The 25,165-nt window shown below is 39.4% G+C and overlaps 1 protein-coding gene across 1 annotated transcript in view; it reads right to left on the bottom strand.

Annotated features, from left to right (window-relative positions):
• SLC39A8 (solute carrier family 39 member 8) overlaps positions 1 to 25,165 on the bottom strand; it is a 72,041-nt gene that overhangs the window by 30,669 nt on the left and 16,207 nt on the right. Inside the window, exons 3-6 of the mRNA XM_067736854.1 lie at positions 15,871 to 16,033; positions 9,241 to 9,410; positions 6,181 to 6,303; positions 5,515 to 5,682 (exon numbers count right to left, since the gene is read on the bottom strand). Of these exons, the coding sequence (XP_067592955.1) occupies positions 5,515 to 5,682; positions 6,181 to 6,303; positions 9,241 to 9,410; positions 15,871 to 16,033 (624 nt within the window). The remainder of the gene's footprint in view (positions 1 to 5,514; positions 5,683 to 6,180; positions 6,304 to 9,240; positions 9,411 to 15,870; positions 16,034 to 25,165) is intronic.

Raw genomic sequence — 25,165 nt, 5'->3', positions numbered from 1 at the left:
TTACATAATTTATTACAGGTATCATTTTCAATTTTAACTAATTGTTAGTATAACCCCATAAAAGGAAGTAACTGATTTCTGTTTTTAAATCTTGTGATATTCAAAAACTACCAAATGTAAAACAGGTAGCTAGTGGGAAGCAGCCGCACAGCACAGGGAGATCAGCTCGGTGCTTTGTGATGACCTAGAGGGGTGGGATAGGGAGGGTGGGAGGGAGACGCAAGAGGGAGGGGATATGGGGATGTATGTATGCAAATGGCTGACTCACTTCGTTGTACAGCAGAAACTAACACAGTATTGTGAAGCAATTATACTCCAATAGAGATGTATTTAAAAAAATAACTATATGATTTAAAGTAGTGAATAGGTCTTTGGTGAAACATGGCACACTAGACATACATATTTTCCTCTAGTCCCTCCTGAGACTTCCTAAAATTAAAGACTAAAAATGACATAAGTCACAAGGACAGAAAGAACGGAAGACGAGAGCGCTGAGATATTTATTTTGGAGGATGAAAAGAGGAGGATGAGTTCTGACTCCACAGAGGAAGAAAGTCAAAAGAAACGAAGTGATGCAGGGCCCAAAACATCAGGAAAGTTTAGAGAATGGAGGCGGCAACTGCCTCCGAGAGAAAGAGCGGAACTAGAAAAAGGAAATCAGTTGTACATTTATTCAGGGAGCAATAAAAACCCCAGATTATTGCTCCCAAACCAATTCAGCAAGGCAGCCACTCCAAATGATGACTAGAGATTTACCCACTGGGGAAACTGAACCAGAAGAGGCCCTCGATTCAAGGACACAAAACACTGAAGACAAGGGTATCAAGTCAGATATTCACAGTGCTTCAACCCCTTCCTCTCCCACCCTCCTTCCCAATATGGGCACCATCCTTCCCACCTCTGGGCAAGAATGGAGAAAAACCCATCACACAAGAGAAAAGAGCAGTAGGCCAGCCCCATACATATACACAGAGCTTCTGATTTGGTTTTTTTGGACTTGAAAAAAGGATGCTTTCCACTTTTGTGTATAATATTTTGGTATATTATACAATACTTCAGTTATGCTATGGAAGGGCAGAAAGTTTGTTCCGCCCCACTGATGAATTCTCAGTACTTAGAATAATGCCACATACATATTAGGTACTCAATAAATACTTGAATGAATGAAGTGTTTTTAAAATCTCTTGGACTCTCATGGATACCCCAAGCACCTCAAAGATGTTATCTTTATATTTGTAGAGCATCACTTCCTTTCAGTTATTGACAAAGTAATAACATCACCACACTTCGCAGTTAAATTCCACTTCATTGCACCTCGATTTTAAACATAAAATTCACAATAGTCAGTTTCTAAAAATGGCTGATATTAATTGTTCTTCTATTAGGAAGAATAAGTGGCTCATATCACTTCATATTTAATAACATTCATTCTTAAATGAAAGCACAGGAGGTTTCATTTAGAAAAAGATACTGATTTTGTATTACTGGAGGAATGAGCTAGATGGGCCCTCTAGTGGCCTTGAAGAGTTAAAACTCCCCGAAGTACCTGACATTCCTGAGGAATCAACGTCTATTAAACACAGTCTTTCTGAAGCTGTAGACTCAGGGGGAAAAGACCCATCCGGCTGCAGAGTTACTGCAATGACTTTTCCCTGTGTTTGCGTAGTAGTCAGAGAGAGAAAGGAACACAGCAAGTGTCACAGGGTGAGATGTGAAACATTACTTAGAGGCAATAACGGGATAACGAGAAATGGAATCCTGAGCTCCAGTCTGTCCCTCATAACTGCTTCCTTATTATGCCTCTATCACTGCTACCTTCCCCCCAGAACATGAATGCTCCTACATGCCCGATCTTCCCAGACCGGGGCACGAACCCGTGTCCCCTGCATCTGCAGGCAGACTCTCAACCACTGCGCCACCAGGGAAGCCCCAAAACTATAGTTTTTATATGAGTGAATATAGACAAAATACCAAAGGCAACTAAACTTAAACATTATTGCATTTCTGAGTATTCGGTGATGAACCAAAATTGTCTGGATGAATATTGATAAAGACATCCCTAAGTCATGCATTTTAATTATTCTATAACATTTCTTTTGTTCTTCCTATATCCCAGAAAAACCAAGAATCATGTTGTTTTAATCCAGATTGTCATATAATTTGTGTTCTTTTGATAGCAATGTCAAATTAAACTACTTTTCTTAACTCACTCTTAGATGGTTTCTTATTATCTTCAATTTGGAAAAACTTCACTGTGTCAAAACAGTAAAAACAGGAATCGTCAACAAAATTCTCAGGGCAATGCTTGGGCTTCGAAACAAACCATGAATTTTACATGTCATGTTCAATCATTGTAATGGGGTCACCCAGGTTAAATATATTCTCATCATATAAAATACTAGAAAATATTCTAATTTTATTATTAAAATCAATATCACTCATATTTCTCTACCTATTGTCTCTTAAAGCAATATCTGGACCCTGATTGCATTTCTTAAATTTCTCTTCTTTCCGTTGTTTTTAATGCGATGTGAAGAGAAAACTGAAAACAACAGTGTGTTGCTCAATTTGTTTAAATCTCTCTTCACTAGAGATTATACCTACAACCAAAACGGCCAGAAAATAGTCCCCAGAGGAAATTAGCATCAGGACTTTTTATGTGGCTCATCAAGGCCTGGTCATGGCTGTCATCCTGGCACACACCTTCTCTACTTCAGGTGGACTTCTCATTCCTAGAAGTAGATTTCAAGACTCCTAGCTTCATTCTGCTCTCTCACTAGATTGGTAGTTTACCCAGGTTTACAATTCCACAGTTGCCTCTGCTCAGAATATTGAAGGTACTGTGCCACTGGTCTCCAGCATTGATGTCAGGAAATCCAACGCCATTCAGCTTCCAGTTCCCTTGTATGGGACCCATCTGATTATTCTCAAAGCTTTTGGAACATTATTTTCCCAGATATTTTCATGGCTGGTTCTTCTCTCTCATTATCCAATTCTCTGCTGACCTCTTAAGGGACCATTCTTGATAGATCAAAGAAGCCTCCACATGTCACTGCCACATCACCGTGTTTTATTTTCATCAAAATAGTTAATGCTACCTGATATTTTCTTGTTTTACTCTTTTCTATATTATCTCTTTCTGCTGAATAAACTATAAGCTTCACAAGAATTTGTTTGCTTCTGAATCCCCAGTGCCTAGGACAGTGAGCAAGTACTCAATAAATGCTTATTAAATAAATGAATGAAAGCCTGTATATTAGCATTACTACCAGAAGCAGAGAAAGAAGGGCCATTTGATTGATATTTCTAAATTATGTAAAACAGGATCACATCTAGGACCCCATCTTTGCCACGGTGTTTGTGTTTACGGCAAACATGTCTTCTGGCCACTGTGAATCAGAAACCAGGAGTCCTAAAACTTTAAAACTAAAGTCAAACTTTTGAGCAGATCAACTTTATTTGTTCTCAGAAAGCACTGACCATGGGCCAAAATTATCTTCTTCCCTCTACAAAACTTAATATTTATTAAGAGTTAATGTTATCATCTTGATCCTAGCAGAGCAGTGACATAATGAAGGCAATCCAGCAAGGCAAGTGCAAGCTTCCGCATCAGATGGCCTCAGTCCTGATAGAAGCTTCGTCATTAGGAGATGTGTGTCCTTGGGTTTATTTAACCTCTCTAAGCCACAATCTCCTAATTATAAGAGTGCTTGTCTCCTAGGCTACTATGAGGATCAAATGAGATCACTCATCTAAAGTTCTAGGCATAGTCCTTGAACATTTAATAAAGGTTAGCTGTAATTATTAAAGGAAATTATCTATTTGAACATTTACTTATTCTTTGCAAAGTCTTGCCTAAAAGCATCGTTCATTATATTGCATGAAATAATTTCCTCTCTTAGCTTAGTGCTCACATAAAACTGCCTTTTCAATCCCTCCTGAGATTTTCCTTAATCGGGTGGGAAGAAGTATAGGACCAATCATATTTTCTTTCCAGAAGGAAACTCAGATCATTTGCGTTAATAACCTCTTCCAAATATCTTTTCTCTGCTTTTGTTTCTTAGCTGACTTCCTTCTGATTTTATTTTTAATTATCATCTTTTATATTGTATTTAACTTTATAGCTTTTGGATCTGTCATTTATGAGCTGAGAGACCCTGGAGAGGTTATTTGGCATCCAAAGCTCCACTTTCTTAATCTGTCAAATGAGACGTGTGTGGACACCCATGACACTAGCATCCCAGTCTCCCTTTTAATGACCACTCTTCTACCGCATCCATATTCCCTTGGGGCCATACAAAGCGCCCAACCCTCTAAGCACTTAGATTAGTCTAGAAGTGGACATCTAATTCAAGCTGGACCAAGGAGACACTCGCCAGAAATTTTGGATTTAGGACTTAAAGAGGCAGGTCAGTTTCCTTCTAGTAGCCGAAATTATAAAACATAAATCCCAGGAGTTGCTAGTGGCTATGTTTCCCGTTTATGAAGGAGCCCGTCCACAGTGAAAATAGAGAATGACTCTAAGATGCAGAGAGGAGAAGGGAGTGGGAGTCCTAATAATTCTAATGGTTCCAGGGTTGTTGATCTTCCTATAGCTTGGTTATCCCATTAGATAGCCACTATCTTTCCAATAACTTCTCATTTTTGCATACATAATTTGGGTTTGATTTCCAAATAATTCTAATACATAGAAAATAATCCCTACTTTTAGTTCTAATAGTTCTAATATGTAGTTCTAATATGTAGAAAAGAATCCCTACTTTTAATAGTTGTTATGAAAAGTAAATGAGGGCTTCCCTGGTGGCGCAGTGGTTGAGAGTTCGCCTGCCGATGCAGGGGACGCAGGTTTGTGCCCCGGTCCGGGAAGATCCCACACGCCGCGGAGCGGCTGGGCCCGTGAGCCATGGCCGCTGGGCCTGCACGTCCGGAGCCTGTGCTCCGCAACGGGAGAGGCCACAACAGTGAGAGGCCCGCGTACCACAAAAAAAAAAAAAAAAAAAAAGTAAATGAGATAAAATAAGTGCTGGCTTATTATCTGGCATATAATACTTGCTCAAGAAATAATACCTATTAACATTATTTAAAAATGGGAATGAAAATTCTAAATCAATTAATTAATGAACACAATTTTAATAGCTTACAAGTCTTCTTTCAGTTTCAAAATCACCCAAAGGGATTCTTTGGTTTTGTATCTCGAAAGAATTGCAAAATAAGAGAAATGCTCTAAATTAATTTTGCAACATATCATTGTATAAATCTTAGTAACTCTTACATAGTTAAACAATCTTAGAGAATACTAAAGCCTCCAACCCAGCAGCCTACAATTTATTGCTAAACTCACATATTTGCAGTAAACTGACAGAGGGAAAGTGGAAAAAGAAACAAACTTACATTCCACTTATCCCACACATGCAGGAATAAGTCTGATACAATTAAATGTGCAAAATACTGACTGGCTGCATGCACAGCAGTCTTCACATAGTGTGAAGGACGCAGTAAAGAGAATTACAATACCTGTAGGGATACCACACTGACGTTATCAAAATGGATGTGTCCATTAGGCTCTGTGACAGCTGGATTTGCATAACATGTCACACCATTGATGGCAGGTAACGTTTTAGGTTGATGAGTTTTTTCTTGAGAAGAACCAAAGTCATCATTTCCAAAGTGGGTATGACCATCCTACAAGAAAAATAAGGGAGGAAAAGGTTATAAGAAGAAACAAAGATGGCTCATACAGGTAAGAAAATAGAGAATGTAATGGTTTTTATTTATAAGAGAAAAATTTTATATCTATTCCGTATGTAGTACAATCTTTTTAGATTTATATAATTTCTCTTCCTTTAAATGTATCTTCATTTATTAGATTCTCCTGTTTTTGTTTTTTCATGTTAGGGTGCATATACCTTCTTATGTTGATGGATATGAATGGAATACAAATTATGTGCATCTGTTATTGGACATTAAATTGTTAGTATTTACTCCAAATTCTACAATAAGAATCAAGTGTTCCTCTTATACTTATCAATATATTGATCTTTTTCTTTCTCTCCTCACATTCACAAGTCTAATAACTGAACTGTTCACATGATTGTAAGAATAAAATTCCTGCCTTTATTTGCCTATATAAAGTAGCTTTAGTGGGTAAAACATCAAACATTTTAAATAAAGTCCATTTACCTGACCATACGTCTTCAATAACATCTTAAGCGTTCTTTCAAAAAAGAAAAGTATGTAAAATCCACCAAACACGGCAACTGCCTTCTCAACATAGTTGTCAATTTTGGGATTGAATCCAAATGCCTAAGGGAGAAAAAAAAGGCAATTCAGGTAAGACCAAGTAATTTAATTTGATTCAGTAAATAATTTTCACCACAGTCCTAAGTCCATCCTTCACATCCAGTTAATATTGGGGATTTACCTGCCAAAATCATAAAACAAAAACTCTGAAATCTGAGTAATCAAACTGTAAGAGATAGCACTGAAGTCTTATAACCAGAGGAAGTCCTATTAAATAAAGCCCCCAGAGTACCTTATAGTTTCCTAGCTATAACACCTTCAGCGATACTTGCCTTGAGAAAGTAAACTTTTATCAATAAAAAAGCAGCACTGATTCCTATATTTATAAGATAATATTAGACATGGGTAATTAAGACAAATGAGACATTGATTATCCACTTTTTCTAAAAGTAATATATTTGCCCATAATTTCCAGAGTCAACTTTTTAAAGCAAATATGGTAGGTCACTTGGATTACTGTTTTCCCAAGAGAGAGCCCCTTGAACTTACAGGGTCCTAGTAAGTCCTAAAGAGATAAATAAATCGAGGACTGAGCCCCAGAATAAGGAAGAAAAGATATAAGGTACCAGGCACTCACACACACACATACACACACACTCACAAATGATGAGAATGAAATAATTCATTGTTTAAAGGACACAGGACAAGAGCTGGAGCTTGAAATTATAGAGTCATGATGTTCTAGGCAGACAAGAAATACAAACTTAAAATAAGTAAAATAGCAGGGGAGCATAACATGTGAAAAGCCACAGCTTTATACCATTCCACACATTGTCAATGTCCCCTCTGAACAGCAGTCTAGAATAGAAAATGCCTGGGTTCTTGTTCTACATCTGTCTCTGGGGAGACCTCATGCCACATCTTCTTTTCAGTGACTTCTCCGGACCTATTTACACAGTGCAAAAATGGCATAAAAATACTTACTCTATATAACTAACACGGTGGTTATAAAATAAAATAGCAAAGGGGAAATAATTTTGCCACAAAAGAAATAACTATCAGGACTTCCCTGGTGGCTCAGTGGTTAAGAATCCGCCTGCCAATGCAGGGGACACGGGTTTGAGCCCTGGTCAGGGAAGATCCCACATGCTGCGGAGCAACTAAGCCCATGCACCACAACTACTGAGCCTGTACTCTAGAGCCCGCGAGCCACAACTACTGAGACCACGTGCCACAACTACTGAAGCCCGCACAACCTAGAAACCGCGCTCCGCAACAAGAGAAGCCACCGCAATGAGAAGCCCGTGCACTGCAATGAAGAGTAGCCCCCGCTCGCTGCAACTAGAGAAAGCCCATGCACAGCAGCCAAGACCCAACACAGCCAAAAATAAAAAGTAAATAAATTTTTAAAAAATATTTTAAAAAAGAAATAGCTATGTAAATTGGGGGTATTATTAAAAAGATAGATTCTCTAGTGTTTACATAATTCTCTGCTCATATCCATAATTCCCTAATTATCACAGAAAGGCAAAAGAACCTCTATAAGTGCTGTTGAAGAAGTTTCTTATTTTCCTAATAGACATTTTAATGTATTATTACATTTTCAATAAAACAGGAAACATCAAAATCATAAATGTACAATCCTCAGTCCACATACCATGTCAGTTTGTTTAATTTAATTTGACTCACCACAAATCAGGTGAGTTAATATATATAATACTATATCAAATATATTACATATAATTTTTAAAATCAGAAAATCTGTTTTGTCATCCTAGCTTTGTTACTAGCTGATTATAAGGCTGTAATCAAGTCATTTAATCCCCTTGGATTTTAATTTTTTCATCTCTACAATTGAGGCTTTGAAGTAGACGTTCTCCTAGGTCCTTTCTAGATATAATAATAATAAAAAAACTATGACTTTAAGAAGTTACATCCCCACTTTCATATATAGCTGCGAAAACTAAAAGGAGCTTTAGTTATAATTTTCTAAAACTTATGAGCTGAAGGTGATACTGTATGTTTTCCTTTTGTTCCGAGCTTGCCCCTCCATCTTTGTGTGTGCATGAGTGGGGAGATACTGTCCACGTGTATATGTGTTTCTCTAGTTGCCCTTTGTGACTCCCTCCTGTTAATGTCTCTTTCTCCTTCCTGTCTCTTTTCCTCTCACTTATTCTCCTCACTCCATCTCTCTTCCTTATATGGCCACATTATAGATTTGAAATAAAACATATATATCATGTGCTGACAAACTGAATAGCACACTGTAGTCAATGGCAGATCAATAATACGTTTTACCAAAGGAAAAAATAAGCTGCTGTTTATTTATCGGCCCTCGATTGATTTTTATCCACAATCAAAAAGAATGAAAAGGTTTGTCAACCATGTTCTAATTTACCCTCTAGTCTTCTTTAGCTGTAGTAAATACATGGAGGAATTTTTTTTTAACATCTTTATTGGAGAATAATTGCTTTACAATGGTTAGTTTCTGCTTTATCACAAAGTGAATCAGCTATACATATACATATATCCCCATATCCCCTCCCTCTTGCGTTGCCTTCCCACCCTCCCTATCCCACCCCTCTAGGTGGTCACAAAGCACCGAACTGATCCATGGAGGAATTCTGTTGTATATCTTAGTAAATTTGACACTGCGTACACTTCAGAAATAAATAAGTAAATAATAAAAAGAGTGTAGAAAAATTAAATTTGCCAAATGTGAGACAGAATAGAGTCGTAAGGCCTTCCGAGGTGTCCCAGAGCTGTCTGAGCACGTCCTGGTGCCTGGCCTCCCAGAATATTAATTTTCTCTCTGACGTTGACTTCCCCTGCAGCTTGGGACAAGTTTTTTCATTTGCTGTGATTCAGCTTTCTCTTATCCAAAACACTATAAACCAGACCATAAAATGCTGCAAGAATTATGGAGGCTTAAAATGTACAAAGTGCTGAAACAATTCAAAGAACCAATTATTCACAGAAACGAACAGCCAACCTCCTTACCTCTGGTATAAGTTGGAAAATTGCATTTGAAAATAGAGTCCCAATAGCCAGCCCCACAAAATAGGTCAAAATCTTAGGGAAGTAAGATTTCTTTATCAACGGAGTCAAAATCAGTCCGAGGAGAGATGCCAGATTAATAACTGTCACTGACAGGAAGCCATATCCCCAAACTGTGGATCAGAGGGAAAAGAGTAGAAGTTAATTAGAGCATAGGAGCCAAATGACATCTTACTGTACATTAAGTCTGAAACACATTTCACCTTTCAAAGCTTGAAACAGGTATCCTCTTTAAAACAACGAAACCTTCTCACTGAAAATTATATAGAAAATTACTGAGAATATAAATATTAATAGTAACACTGCCTATGCTTTCCTCAGTCCTAAGTCATCATTATGGGATTACAGACTTTTATAGCTTGCAGGGAATTTGAAGAACATCTAGCAGAGTGATCACCCGAGGCCCACAGGCTCCGAGCTACCTAGCTGCATCTGTGGCTCAAAGCCCAGTTTCAAACTAGGCCTTTCAGGGGACTAACAGAGGCAGTGTGGGTTTCGGGGAGAAGGTACGGGGTGACGAGGGCAAGCAGATGGGTGGGGTTGTTAGCTTCAAGATGACCATAGTTGCTGACACTGAGCTCGTCATAATCATTTGTCTGCAGGCCCTGTGGACAGCACCTCCTCGGGGAAGACAGCACCTCAGCCCCCTGCCTGGGCCTCCAGGGAGCCCCAGTGCAGTGAGCACTCAAGAAGGGAGCATATGGCAGCAGCAGAGAGTGGATACGTTGCACAACTCACCCTACCAGGCTCGGACAAAGGCAACAATATCCCATAGGGTGGAGACAGTGGGGAAAAGGGTCGTGGAGCATTCTTCATGTCTCCATCCTAGGGCCTGGCCCCCTAGTGGTGCTTAATAAATGTTCCTTAAAATGAAATGAAGGGATGGCATCCTAAGGTCAATATCTCCCCGGTTATCCTAGAGGGGATGGTTTAAAAACAACATGGGAGGGCTTCCCTGGTGGCGCAGTGGTTGAGAGTCCACCTGCCGATGCAGGGGACACAGGTTCGTGCTCCGGTCTGGGAAGATCCCACATGCCGCGGAGCGGCTGGGCCCGTGAGCCATGGCCGCTGAGCCTGCGCGTCCGGAGCCTGTGCTCCGCAACGGGAGAGGCCACAGCAGTGAGAGGCCCGCGTACCGCAAAAACAAAACAAAACAAAACAAAAACATGGGAATGCGAGTGAAACAGACTGTGAACCGTACAGGGGCAGGTGGCAGTGCAGGCTGAGATACAAACTGCCCCCAGAACTTTGTGACGTTGGCTTTGCCTGCAGCCCCACTGACTGTGCACTAAGGACAGTGTGAAAGATTAGAAAGCTGCCTCTGCATTGTCACTTCTTTAAAATGCCCACAAAACATTTTTAAATGTCGGGGCACTTTCCTCATTGACACTGTCAGTGGAGTACGTAGTAACACCAAATGCTTGGAGAGGGTTTGCCATGTGCCGGGCACCATGCTAAGTGACTAACCTGTATTAATTCATTTGATCTTCACAAAACCCTGCGAAGCAAGTACTACTACTACCTCCTTCATGCAGTTGAGGAAACCAAGGTACGTGGAGTTCAAATCAGCTGCCCAAGTCATGTGGCTAGAATGCAAGATTTTGAACCCAGTCTGGCTCCAGGGCCCACATTCATTAGCAATATGTTTCATTACCCCTTAGAGGTAATCTAATTTTTAAAAAGCTCAAGAGACTCAACAAAACTGTGAACATCTTATATTGTGCTTCGTGAATACAGGATTGCTCACCATTATTCTTGTGATTCTAACTACAAATAAGCCATCTTAGCAAACATTTATGGAGCCTAGGTTGTAGACCAAACCGTGCTTCCTGCCAACAAGGAGCTTGGACATTTGGCTTGGGGACGCTAGAGGGCACACACATACACAAAGCAAAACAAGGTAGCTTGTGCTGAGCACCACATGAAAAGGACAGATAATACACATTACAATGTTACCACAAGAACCATCGCAGCACCGACCAAGCCTTTATCTTCTGCAGATACTTTCCTATCAGTTCCAGGCCCCTAACCATGCCCCAGAGTCATCTCACGGGACTCACAAAGGTCCACCTCATTCCCATTTCTTTCCTTATCACCTAAAGCAATACTACCCACTCCCCTTAGCATTTCCACTTCGAAGAAGTTCTCAACCCCACCTCTTCCTCCATGGTATAATCTATGTGTAGTTGCCCTTAAAACAAAGTCTTCTATCCCATCGCTAGCCTACATGTGTTCATTCATTCAACAAATATTTATAATCTAATTAGGTAGACAAGATATATACAAGTTGGAAATTAAAATCGAAATGCAAAGAACTTTTTGAGTACCAAACAGAGGCAAAGCCACTATGCATATTAAACTCATCAGCTTCCCCTGAGAAATCCTATTTCACTACCCTTGTCCACTGTCTCCGTAAATAGCAGAAACATCAGGATCTCAATGTCTCACTCTCCACAGTCAATTCCAAAGACAATTACTGACCAAACTCTATGAATTTTGCTTGAGATATCTCACTCCACGTTCTCCATCCCATCACCTCCCACTTCTCATCTGGTGCACTGACAGCTTTCTGTCTGGTCTTCCTCCCCCCTACTTGACATGGCCACCAATCTTATTATCCTAAAACACAATTCTGATCATCTCGTGCCCCTATTTGCAGCTGCCCTTCATCAACGGACTGCCACACAATCTGTCCAATGTTACTTGCCCCCTTATCAACGAGGCCTTTATGCAAACACAATGTTTTCCAAATATAGAATTACCTTTGCACTGTGGTTCTTTATCTGAAAACACCTTTTCTATCTTCATTGCCTGATGAACTTACACACGGCTCTCCAAGCCAGTGCAAAGACCTCCTCCATGAAACTTTTCTGGATTTTCCAGGCAGCAATCCCTTGCTCATCAAGTTTCCCATAGTTCTTTGAAGGTATTTGGACCACTTACCATTTCTTGTGTGCTACCATCATTTTATCACTTATATATTCGTCTACATGATACAAATTATAAGATTTTCAAGGACAGGGGCTATGTTTTATTCTTCCTCAGAGCCTAGAATGTTGCCCAGCAAATAGCACACATATCTTGATCAATGAATGAATGCCATATTTTCAAGGTGCAGTCCAGAACTCTGTCAAAAAAATACCAACTCATTTGCTTGTCCAACATTTCTAACCTTCCTTACTATTATTGTGCACATCAGAACCACTTGGGGAACTGTGGGAGTGGGAACCATCATGCTCCTTCTTGCATTGTTAGCACATTATTCAGGAAAAAAAGGTTCATTCATCCACTCAATCTGAGCACCAAAGAATGAATTAGTATAAGAATACTCCTTGGACCTCTCCATATACACAAAGGACTCCCTCTAATGATCTGTTTCAGAGAAAATCCTTTCTCTCCGCTTCTTAGTGAACTCTGAAGAATTTTAATACATTTTCAAGGAATATTAGTAACAATAGCGAACATTTATTGAATGGCCACAATGTGTTCAGATTCTTCTAAGAACTTCACCTGTTTAAGCAAATTTAATTCTCCTATTTCATAGAGTTTTTAGAAGAATTGAAATAAAACCAGTTAATTCAGACCCTGTAATATAGTAACTCTTCAATAAATGCCATTATATATTTTTTTTAAGTTAGTAAGTAGACATCATGTAAATTTTAGTTCATTTGTCTCACTGTTATACAATGAAAGATCAGCAAACCAGGAGTCAGGAGCCCTGGGCTCTCATCCCCCCTCAGGTATGTACCTAGAGGAAGCCATTTAACCTCTCTGGAACATAGACTTATGTCATCAACTGTATTACAGAGTTGGACAGTGTGATTTTCAGGGATACTATTAAGGATAAGATACTATTACTCTTATCTGTTATTTGAACTGAATGGTATTCTGTGATCTTAAAAAAAAAAATGAGGCAACTTTGGACCATTAACTTATTGCTAAAATGTAATTAATCTCCTAGAGAATTTAATTTACCATCAGTTTATTGCACTCATCAATATGAGTTTATAAAGTACCTGAGAGGCAATTTCAAAATCACAAACTGTAAGGTCTCAGGTAAGTGAGATTCTTTTATCTGCCCATTGAAATATCAGAGTTTGGCTTGCTTTTATTTTGGTTTTCCATTCCCTTGAATGAGCTCAAAACTGACTCTATATTAAGTGAACTATTATATAAAGAATCCAGGGCATTTCATTGTTTAAAATATCATTTAAAATAGCAAATATCTAGAAAAAATATTTGTTTGAACAATGAGCTCTGAAATTATTGTTACTCACAAAATCTCTAATTATATTGATAAGTTATGGTTGGTAATTTCTATTCTTTGTATATGTAAATATAGAATACAAAAGAGAACATGGGTTCTGAAGCTGAGACAGCCTGGGTTTGAACCTGGCTCTACCACATACAAGCTGTATAAATCTTGAGCAAATGACTTTGAACTCTCTGCACCTCAGTGTACTTGGCTGTAAAATGGGAATAGTTGTTCCATCATACAGTTGTGCAAAGATTAATTGAGTTAACATATGAAAGAACTTGGAAAAGTATCGGTTATAGAAAGGACTACATAAAAGTTGGCTGTTATCGTTATTTTTGTCTTTGTTGTTACCCCTTTTGTTCATATATAGTGAGATTAAAATGCTCATATATACACAAAGGAATCCAAAAGTTAGTATCGGGCTGGCCAAAAAGTTCGTGCAGGTTTTTCATGTTACAGAACAAACTTTTCAGCCAGCCCAATAAAACAGGCACTCCCTTTGTTTAGGCTTCCCTTTTCTTCTTCATCTTTCCTCTCTTTATATTCTCCATCTATATTCACGTTAGATGTGCTCACTCAGACCAGTGGCTCCAAACGCCATCTCTGAGATGACAAATCCCCAGCCTCGACTATTCTCTGAAATCCAAGTATGCATGTGCCGCTGCCTACTGGACACGTCCCCTTGTGGGTCTACATCGACATCTCGGACTAACCACATCAAAGATTATACTCTTGGTCCTCACCACTCGCTTCCTCCACAGCAAAGTGCTCCTTCCCCAGTCTTGTCCATCCCAGGATATGGTGCAACCATCTATGCAGTTTCTCTGGCTTAAACTTGGATTCATCTTTCCCTCCCACACATCCAGTGCAGAGGCGAACCACATTAGCACAGTCTCCAAAATCCATCCTGAATCTGACCAGATCTCCTTACTCCTCCACTCCCACCTTAGACCAAGCCCCCGTCAAGCTGAGCACCACCCCTGGCCGTAGTCCCCGGACCCATCTCCTTGCTTCTACTCTTGCCCCTTCACAATTTATTCTTCAAACTGCAGGTAGAATAATCTTTTACAAATCCAAATAAAATCACATCACTCCCCTGTTTAGGACCCTACAGTGTCTTCATACCACATTCAGAATAAAATTCAATCAGTTTACCACACCTTACAAGCCCTCCCTTTCTGGCCCCTGGCTACCATCTCCTACTCTGCTTCCCGCTCACTGTGCTCCAGACACACACGCTTTCTCGCTGTCCCTTACACATGTCAAGCTCATCCCCAAGCTTATGCTGCTGTTCCCTGGACCAAGAATGCTGTCCCCCAGAGAAGACCTAGCCATGGCCCTCTCCCTCTCCTCAGTCAGGACTCTGTTCAGATGTAATCTCATCAGAGAGGCCTCCCTTGACCCATCTAAAATCACACTCACCCACCATCTCCTATCCTTTACCTACTTTATTTTCTTCATAGCATTTATCACTCTGAAATTATATAATTTATTTGCTTGTTTGTATAAATGTTTCCTATTTCTTTTCTTCGCTACACTGTAAGCCCTAAGAGGGCAGGGAATTTTTCTTCTTGTTCACTACTGAATGCTTAATACACAGAAAATAAAGGAACCAAAAAAATGAGAATTAAAATACTCATGTGGGGCAGGTAACAATTTGGGAATACCAAGAAATTGCCCCTCAGCAACTGATCTATCTCATTGGTGAAAGAACTCTTCTACCTGTTTAATTAAGTATGTGGACTATACAGTAAGAATACACTTACTTTCTTATATTTAAAAATTTCTTTACAATACCTATGGCAACACCACTATAGGCACTTAAAAGAGTCACTGGCATTTCTTTTACTTATGAAAATTAAAGCAGTAATAACTCAGTACCTTAAGATTTAATCTAGAACCACACTAGTTTCCTTATCTCTTTACTGACAATGACAGATAAATTGACAGGTTTTAAAATAATATAAGTACAACATAATGGAAATTGATCAATTATGACCCAAATAGTGAATGTGCCATCCCATATACACAACATAAAACATGTATTGCTTAAAATCAAGGACTGAATTGTATAAAATTTTCCATTGGTACCAAGTAAAATTTTGACTCCATAAATAAAAGAGCATAACTTCTGAAGCTTAAATGAGTTCTAATTATACTTATTCTAAAGACTTCCAGAATATAAGTATTTTTTTACCAAGGGATTCTATGTAGATTAATTAAGAGCAATAAAGCAGAAAAAGAAGCATCTTAATTTCATTTTAGACTAGCTCACAGAGTTTTCAAACAAATGGGAGAAAAAGCTTGCAACATACCCTCTGAAAGACTTGGTTTTGTTTTGTGTTTGGGCCGATCATCGCAAGGGTGAAAGTTCAATTGCTGTAAGACTGCTGGACAGATGACAGAGAAGTCTGAGCTGGTGATCTGTGTAGCATTTGAAAATCCATGAAGGGAAAAGATCTCTTCCGCCGATAAACACTGAAATAGAAGAAACAAAGTAACCAGATATGTGTCAACAGAGTAAAAGGCTGCAAGCAAAGATACTGTAAAGAGGCATGGACTACTTCCTCCAGACACACAACACTACCTCTTTTTTTTTTAAATTTATTTATTTTTGGCTGCGTTGGGTCTTTGTTGCTGCGCATGGGCTTTCTCTAGTTGCGGCGAGTGGGGGCTACTCTTTGTTGCGGTGTGCAGGCTTCTCATTGCAGTGGCTTCTCCTGTTGCGGAGCACGGGCTCTAGGTGTGTGGGCTCAGTAGTTGTGGCATGCGGGCTTCAGTAGTTGTGGCTCACAGGCTCTAGAGCACAGGCTCAATAGTTGTGGTGCACAGGCTTAGTTGCTCCGCAGCACGTGGGATCTTCCCAGACCAGGTCTGGAACCCATGTCCCCTGCCTTGGCAGGCGGATTCTTAACCACTGCGCCAACAGGGAAGCCCAACACTACCTCTTCTACAAAAAGTCACTATAAAAATGTATCAACAGATGAACGGATAAAGAAGATATGGTACATATATACAATGGAATATTACTCAGCCATAAAAAGAAACGAAATTGAGTTATTTGTAGTGAGGTGGATGGACCTAGAGTCTGTCATACAGAGTGAAGTAAGTCAGGAAGAGAAAAATAAATACAGTATGCTAAAGCATATATATGGAATCTTAAAAAAAAAATGGTTCTGAAGAACCTAGTGGCAGGACAGGAATAAAGATGCAGACGTAGAGAATGGCCTTGAGGACACAGCGGGAGTAACGGTAAGCTGGGACGAAGTGAGAGAGTGGCATAGACATGTATACATTACCAAATGTAAAATAGTTAGTGGGAAGCAGCTGCATAGCACAGGGAGACCAGCTGCGTGCTCTGTGACCACCTAGAAGGGTGAGATAGGGAGGGTCGGAGGGAGATGCAAGAGGGAGGAGATATGAGGATGCATGTATATGAATAGCTGATTCACTTTGCTATAAAGCAGAAACTAACACACCATTGTAAAGCAATTATACTCCAATAAAAATGTTAAAAAATATATATTATCAGTGGACCAACACCAATTCACACAAAGAGCTTTAAAACAATTCTATGTCCTCAATCTTCCATCTCTGTTTTTCCTCAGTTTGAATAGGTATTTTGTGGAGGCTATTGGAATACCTCTGTATACCGTTTCTTGTAGACAAACACACCTGGTTCCCTTACAACTTCATGTTTAAGAAGTTCATCCATCCTGGACTGCAATAATAATCTCAATACATAAAAGTTGTTTTAAAATATAGAAGTGAGAGAGAGACAATTTGTCTTTAGAACAAATTGTTGCTTGCTAAAGTATCTATTATTCTCAATGATGGCGGGTAGCTTTTCTATATTACAATATTTCTATATTATAATGGTGCTAGGCTGTTTAGAAGTTCATTTAACTGTTAATAAGGAATAGAATCTGCATTAGAAAAAAGTTCTCTGCAGAAATAACATTTTAAAAGTACCGTTTTACTCTTGGGCATATTTTAACTGTAAACTTTCTTCTATATACTTGCATTATTAAGAAGACTATAAAAGAAATTAAATGTGTTACTACTGCTAATAAATGTTATAAGAATTATAGAGTATGAAAAATACCCATTCACTCAAAGAAAAACGTCTATCTTTAATAACTGCAAAGAACGTTTCTTTGCATACTTCAGCCAATATTTAAACCCCACTAAGACCTTAGCTTTGTACTCTAGGCTGGATTGTGTCCTCCGCAAATGTATATATTGAAGCTCTAACCCCCAATGTGATGATATTTGGTTATGGGGCCTTTGGAAAGTAATTAGGGTCAGATAAAGTCATGAGGGTGAGGCCCTGCTCCAACTGGATTAGTGGCTTCATAAGAAGAGACACCTTGTCTTAAGCAGCCATCTGCAATCCAAGGAGAGAGCTCTTACCAGACACCAACCCTTCTGGCACCTTGATCTTGGACTTGCAGTCTCCAGTCTGTGAGAAAATAAATTTCTCTTGTTTGAGCCACCCAGGCTACAGTATTTTGTTATGGCAGCCCAAAGTCACTGATACACTATGAACCATACCAAGAACTCAAAAGTTGTTGTTAACTGTTTCATCATAAAGTGCTGTAATTCCCCTCACAACAGAAACAATCAAATGAAAAATGTAAGATTTGGTAAAAGATCACTACTGATTATGAAGGAAAGATGAAAAACATCAAATACATCAAATTGTATGGAGTTGTCAAAAGGTAAGACTTCAATTGCCTTAAAGAAAATGCACATGTACACACCATTTTTGTAACATCTAAGAATGTGCCTAAAACTGTTCTTTACTGAACCTAAACTCTCCTTTGGGTTCGTGACAATGATAGCTGTGTGCCATCCCTAGAATAGGAGACAACACTCAATGCTCTGTTAACAGTCTTCCCTAAGACCAAGAATAAGGGATAATGAACCAATGGAGGGAGAAAATAGCTTGATAGCCAATGGAGGGAGAGAAAGTGGGTATAGTTTATTCATTACTGTGAAGACACCCAGAAGCATAAATGCTAGGCTCAAAAATTACAGAGTCCAGGGAATTCCCTGGTGGTCCAGTGGTTAGGACTCCGTGCTTTCACTGCTGAGGGCCCAGGTTCAATCTCTGGTTGGGGAACTAATATTCCCGCAAGCTGTGCAGCGCTGCCAAAAAAAATAAAATAAAATTACAGAGTCCATGTGGCTCGACTGCCCCACTGCATGATTCCAGGAATAAATAGGTGTAGAAGTGAAAATACAAAGCAGCACTGTTTCCCTGCAAGGAAGTTCCTCCAACTCCAAAATAGGAGGAAAACGGATGCTGCCCATAGATAATTTGCAAAAGTCTTCTCAGAATGAACAATCTAAGACTTCCTAAAACTTGATGACTGTTAAGCAGTTCCTTTTAGACTCTAATTGTGACCCATTAGTGGATCAGAAAATCCACTTACAACATCACAGAGAGCATTTTATCAGTAAGTAAAAAACAATATAATAGCAACTACAGAGTGTATCACACATAACAGGAGTAAGTATTGCTTATTCAAACTTTTGCTTCAGTTACACTTTATACATACCATGCACATGTATACTGGACCACAATATAAAGTTCATTTTTTACTATAAGTGGCAGTCAAGAGTTTTAAAGTCACTATCCTTAAGGATGCCCAGACTGCCCATTGTACATCATTAAAGACACTGTCCTACATACAGTTAGGAAAAAAAAAACAAAACAATGCAATCAAGGAATATATACTCAATATTGAAAGATAGCTGAGAGTCTCGATGATCTGTTCAGAAAGAACAAAAAGGTACAGAGATGACAAAACTCTAGGCCTTGCTTTATGATTTTAGAATGAGGATGGACTACTAACAGTGTGACAAAACTGAATTAACGACAGGCCTGCCTTATTTAAATTAGCGATCTACCTTCAGAAAACAAACAGAGGTTGCCAGAAAGGGGGCTGGGGGGGCGTGAATTAGGTGTAGGGGATTAAGAGGTACAAACTTCCAGTTATGAAATAAATTAGCCATGGGGTTGTAATATACAACATAAGGAAGATGGTCAATAATATTGTAATAACTTTGTGTGGTTGTGATAGTTACTACTTATCAAGGTGATCATTTTATAATGTCTACAAATGTCTACAAATGTCAAATCACTACATAGGACACCTAAAACTAACATAATATTGTACGTCAACTATATTTTAATTTAAAAAATAAATAAAAATAAAGGAGTGAAGTTATGAGTGAAAATTAATTAATTAATTAGTTTCATTAAATAGCTATCTACCAGCAAGTGGAATGCAAATAGTTTTATACTGCACCCTATTTGGCTTTAAACAATATTGATTTTTATTATGCTTTGATTTAACAGAGTTGAACCTGACACAAAGAAAGCAGTTGTCTAAGAAAGGGCAGTGCTTCCCAGAGCAGAGACAAACAGGATGAGCGCCCAGGGCCTGAACAGTGAGGACGGGGGAAGGTTGAATGATTAGGGCAAATTCCTCCCTCAACATTTTATACAGTGGAAATCTGCTTATAATAAATGCCAAGGAGCTAGGCAAGATTTGAGATTACACAGTGTAGATAATTACACAGGCTCTCTACTTGACTAAACTTTAGTCAGGTTCTTCTAAGTCCTCTAGGCTTCGGCCTTGCATCCATCCTTGTAGGGCTGGCACTGCCCAGTTTTAGCAAGAATCCTGCCAAGTCTGTTTAGAGAGAATCCCCTAGTCTTAATATTTGATATTATCTTAATATCCTCAATGTCTGGTCAAGTTCTTCATTCCTCACCCTGATATCTGATTACCCTGGCTTCAGCAGGAATCCTGTTAGGTCTATTTAACCAAACTCCCTCCCTACCCCTGATGTTTCCTCTTAGTAACTTCCCATCCACTGACCCCCACTCTGTTCCCCACTTGTCCATGATGTATTCAGAACTGAGCCCAGTTCTATACTGAGGTCCCTTTTCCCCTACTGCAATAGTTCTTGAATAAAATCTGTTTTTATTACCTTACTGTCAGACTCTGGTTTTCTTTAACAATACCAAGTATAATAATCATGTAATTATACTACGCATCACATAAATTCTTTCCTTCAATCAACAAGTATTTACTGCATCATAAAATTCTGTGTATGACACTGATGGAAGGAGTGGAAGGTGGAGGGTGACAACAGAGAAAGAAATAGTACAGAGAAAAATAAGTCGTCATACCTTCCATCAAGAAACCAAAATAATTTCAGCAGAAAGAAATCAGATACACCAGTATCTATAAAACCAGAGAGAAAGTGATAAAGTAATTATAAAGAACTATGAGAGTTCATACAAAGCAGAAATAATATGCAGAGGAAATAGTCAAAAACGACTTTGAGGTTAGAATTCCGGGAAAGTAGAAAGAGGATATTGCTACTGGTGTGATTAGAGAATCTAGGAAAAGAAAGGCATTTCGGAGGATGGTGGCAAGTTTCATCTTAGACATTTAAAGTTGCAGTGGTGCCTGTGGGACACCGGATGGAAATGATGAGTGAGCTTTCTCTGAGACAGCTAGAGGCCGGAGAGAAGGATGTGGCTGTCTTCCGTAAGGAGATAGCAGTTAAGTGGGAGTGGAGGAGATCATCAGGAGAGAGAGTACAGAAAGAGGAGAGAAACTTTGGGAATACACATATAATTTGTGCAAAAGCAGGAAAGGGAGCCAGAAAATAAGACAGAGCGAGAAAAGCCCAAAACATAAGAAATAATTAAGGCCAGTGAATGCTTATCATTTTTGCCTGCCTCAGACTCCTTCCTCATCATCCAGTAACAGACCACCTGCCTGCGATGGGAGCCTCCCTCTATGTGATTTAGTCGGGGCTGACCAGGGAACATAGGACCCACACTTGTCCATTCTCTGGTGGAGCTATTTGAAGAAATCTTCCACTAGGATTGCTACAAGTCTGTGGGCTCCTTAGGCCACTTTTCCACTATGTGAAAGAAGGTGAACTAATAAGCAGAGAAAGGCAGGTATCCAATACCATCACTAATCCCCTGGATACATCTGTGCCTAAAGCTGCTTCTGCCCTTGAATCTTCAGTTACCTGAGTCAATGAATTTCCTTTTTGACTTAAGCTAATTTCACGTAAGCTTCTTTTACTGACAAATGAAAGAGTCCTAACCGATATATAAAGTAATTATTTAAAAGACTTTTTTTTTTTTTTTTTTTGCGGTACATGGGCCTCTTACTGTTGGGCCCTCTCCCGTTGCGGAGCACAGGTTCCGGACGCGCAGGCTCAGCGGCCATGGCTCACAGGCCCAGCCGCTCCGCGGCATGTGGGATCTTCCCGGACCGGGGCACGAACCCGTGGTCCCCTGCATCGGCAGGTGGACTCTCAACCACTGCGCCACCAGGGAAGTCCTAAAAGACATTTTTAAAGCTAGCAAAGGAATGTTACGTCCAGAACCTGTGTGAAAACAAAAAGATAAGCTTCTCCACCCTTCTTCCTTTTCCCAACACATGGGCTGTCTTCTCTACTTGGCTGTCTAGTCAAATGGCATCCACTAAATAATACAAAGCAATAAGACCATATGATCCCGTACCCATTAAGCCTAGGCCTTCACACTATGCCACAAATGAAATATCATCCCACTCAAAGGTCACCCCAGAGGTGGTTTCAGATTCTGTTTTGCACGGCCTGTGATTCTGTGGAAGCTGAGCAGCTCACCTTCCTAATAAGGCCACGGCTACAGGTATGGCTGAGCTCTCAAGGCAGGGAGAGAGAGCTCTCCTGATGCATTTAGACTCAGTGACGATCAAAATGAGAATGAAATATCAAGTCCTGTCAGTTTTTCTGGGTTGTCAAGTAATTGAGTCACACAAACTTTTTTAAACCCAGTATTCCTGCATTTCAAGCAGAGAAGCCAATATGTTGCTTCATCCTTCTAAGCTACCATCATATAACCATACAACTACAAGGCCAGGAACTGGTCTCAGATTGTTAAGAGTGTATTAGGAAGAGGAAAAGATGAAGATCCAAAATCATTATGTGATGGGAAAGAAACTTCTGGAATCCTTGAGCTCATATCCATATCATTAGTAAATTAGTATTTACTAATGCTAATCCTAACAATATAATACTGTATGCCTGGCACACAGCAGGGCTTAGTAAATACTTGTTGAATGAACAAATTAGTACATGAATGAATGAACCCCTCACTTGTCTTCACAGTAATTTTTAAAACCAATTGCAAAACCTGTTCATAGTAGTAACCTAAACAAAATGATATAAAAGCAAAACAAGTATAAAAGCAAAAGAAGATGAAGTATACACAAGAATGTTTCAAATATGGCAACTGGACAAATATCCCAAGAGAACAATGTAAATATTTAAAGCTTAAAAGGGTGGTTTGAGTTTAACAATTGGGAGGCCATTTCTGACCCTGAAACCAGTGAACAGTCCCATTAACTTTCCCCTTCAGGGGCGACCACACAACGTCAAGGAATTGGTGATTTAAATGCTCCACTCTGGCAGCAGGAGCGGCAAAGTGGGAGTGACCCTGGGCATCGCTTCCAGGTTTGTTCCTGACGCAACAATGGAACTACCCAACCGCAGTTACAAGGAACTTGCATACCACTTCCAAACCGCCTGGCTCTTGCACAACATATATATGTGCTCAATCACCCCCTACCAACTTTCTTTTGAACTTTTTCCCAATTAATTTCCTCTTTAAAGTTTACTCATGATTATTTCACCATGATAAAAGAGTTTTCTAAGGTTTGAGCAAAGAACATTCTAGAAAGATGATCTTCTAAGGTGTAAAAGGTGGCTAATCAAGTGATCCCAGCTCTGTTTCCCCAAGATTTGTTCTTCCATTTTTCCTGCAGATTTCCTTACAGTTCTTACTGAAGCCATTATGGTGCTGATGCAGTCCCTCCCACAATGTACACAGGCGTGCACACACACACGTGCTTATACACATTCTCAAAGCTCTTCCTTAAGAGCAGACAAAAAGAGCCTTTCCTGGATATATTATTTAAAGGAGAAAGATGCTTTATTTTATGATATATTGATAAGGGAAAAAACAGATTATTACAAAGCAATATGTATAGAATGATACCACTGCTCTAAATAAGGTTAAATAAAATCTGGAGATATGGTGCAAGAGGGTTCCCTTTTCTCCACAACCTCTCCAGCATTTACTGTTTGTAGATTTTTTGATGATGGCCATTCTGACCAGTGTGAGGTGATACCTCATTGTAGTTTTGATTTGCATCACATTAGTGATGTTGAGCATCCTTTCATGTGTTTGTTGGCAGTCTGTATATCTTCTTTGGAGAAATGTCTATTTACGTCTTCTGCCCATTTTTGGATTGGGTTGTTTGTTTTTTTCATATTGAGCTGCATGAGCTTCTTGTAAATTTTAGAGACTAATCTTTTGTCAGTTGCTTCATTTGCAAATATTTTCTTCATTGCAGCTCTATTTACAATAGCTAGGACATGGAAGCAACCTAAGTGTCCATCGACAGATGAATGGATAAAGAAGATGTGGCACATATACACAATGAAATATTACTCTGCCATAAAATGAAACGAAAGTGAGTTATTTGTAGTGAGGTGGGTGGACCTAGAGTCTGTCATACAGAGTGAAGTAAGTCAGAAAGAGAAAAACAAATACAGTATGCTAACACATATATATGGAATCTTAAAAAAAAAAATGGTTCTGAAGAACTTAGGGGCAGAACAGGAATAAAGAGGCACACGTAGAGAATGGGCTTAAGGACACAGGGAGGGGGAAGGGTAAGCTGGGACGAAGTGAGAGAGTGGCATGGACATATATACACTACCAAATGTAAAATAGCTAGCTAGTGGGAAGCAGCCACGTAGTACAGGGAGAGCAGCTCGGTGCTTTGTGTCCACCTAGAGGGGTGGGATAGGGAGGGTGGAATGGAGATGCAAGAGGGAGGAGATATGGGGTATATGTATATGTATAACTGATTCACTTTGTTATACAGCAGAAACTAACACACCATTGTAAAGCAATTATACTCCAATAAAGATGTTAAAAAAAAAATCTGGAGATAACATGCTTCAAAATGTTAACAGTGTTTACCTCTGGTGGTGAAATTATGAAAGATTTTTTTGTTTTTTCCTTTCTGCTTCTCTGTATTTGCCAAAGTTTTAGGCAATATGCATGTATTCCTATTTTAATTAAGAAAATAAAGTTAAATCATGAGGGTTTTCCAATCTTTGTACAGGTTCCTCCAAACACAATTAAGACAGGCTGGAATTTTTTTTTAATTTTTACTAAAGAAAAAGAAATTTTAAAAGCTGTGATACACTCTCTAAAAGAGGTTTACAACATTTTCTGATGACCACAGCTACTGACAAGGTTCTCAGCCCTGCCCCCCCTCTACGTGCAGTTTCCAAGGCTCTCTCACCCCCAGAAGCCTGGTGTGGTGTCAGAGCACAAGTAATCTGGATTTTTGACTTCATGATCCTGACCTGGCTCCAGGGGCTGGGGCCACTCTGCTTTCTATCACCAGCAAGATAGTCCCCTAGGCCTCTTCCCTTTTGCTGCCAAGACCAAAAGGTCTTTTGGCCTTGCTTCTCGCCAAGGGCTCCCCACTAAGTCCCCTGGGAGAT

The sequence above is a fragment of the Pseudorca crassidens genome, chromosome 4, assembly GCF_039906515.1.
Source record: "Pseudorca crassidens isolate mPseCra1 chromosome 4, mPseCra1.hap1, whole genome shotgun sequence".
Lineage (NCBI taxonomy): Eukaryota > Metazoa > Chordata > Mammalia > Artiodactyla > Delphinidae > Pseudorca > Pseudorca crassidens.
The sequence above is the reverse complement of the archived record's forward strand: the minus strand, read 5'-3'. Positions and strand labels throughout refer to the sequence as shown.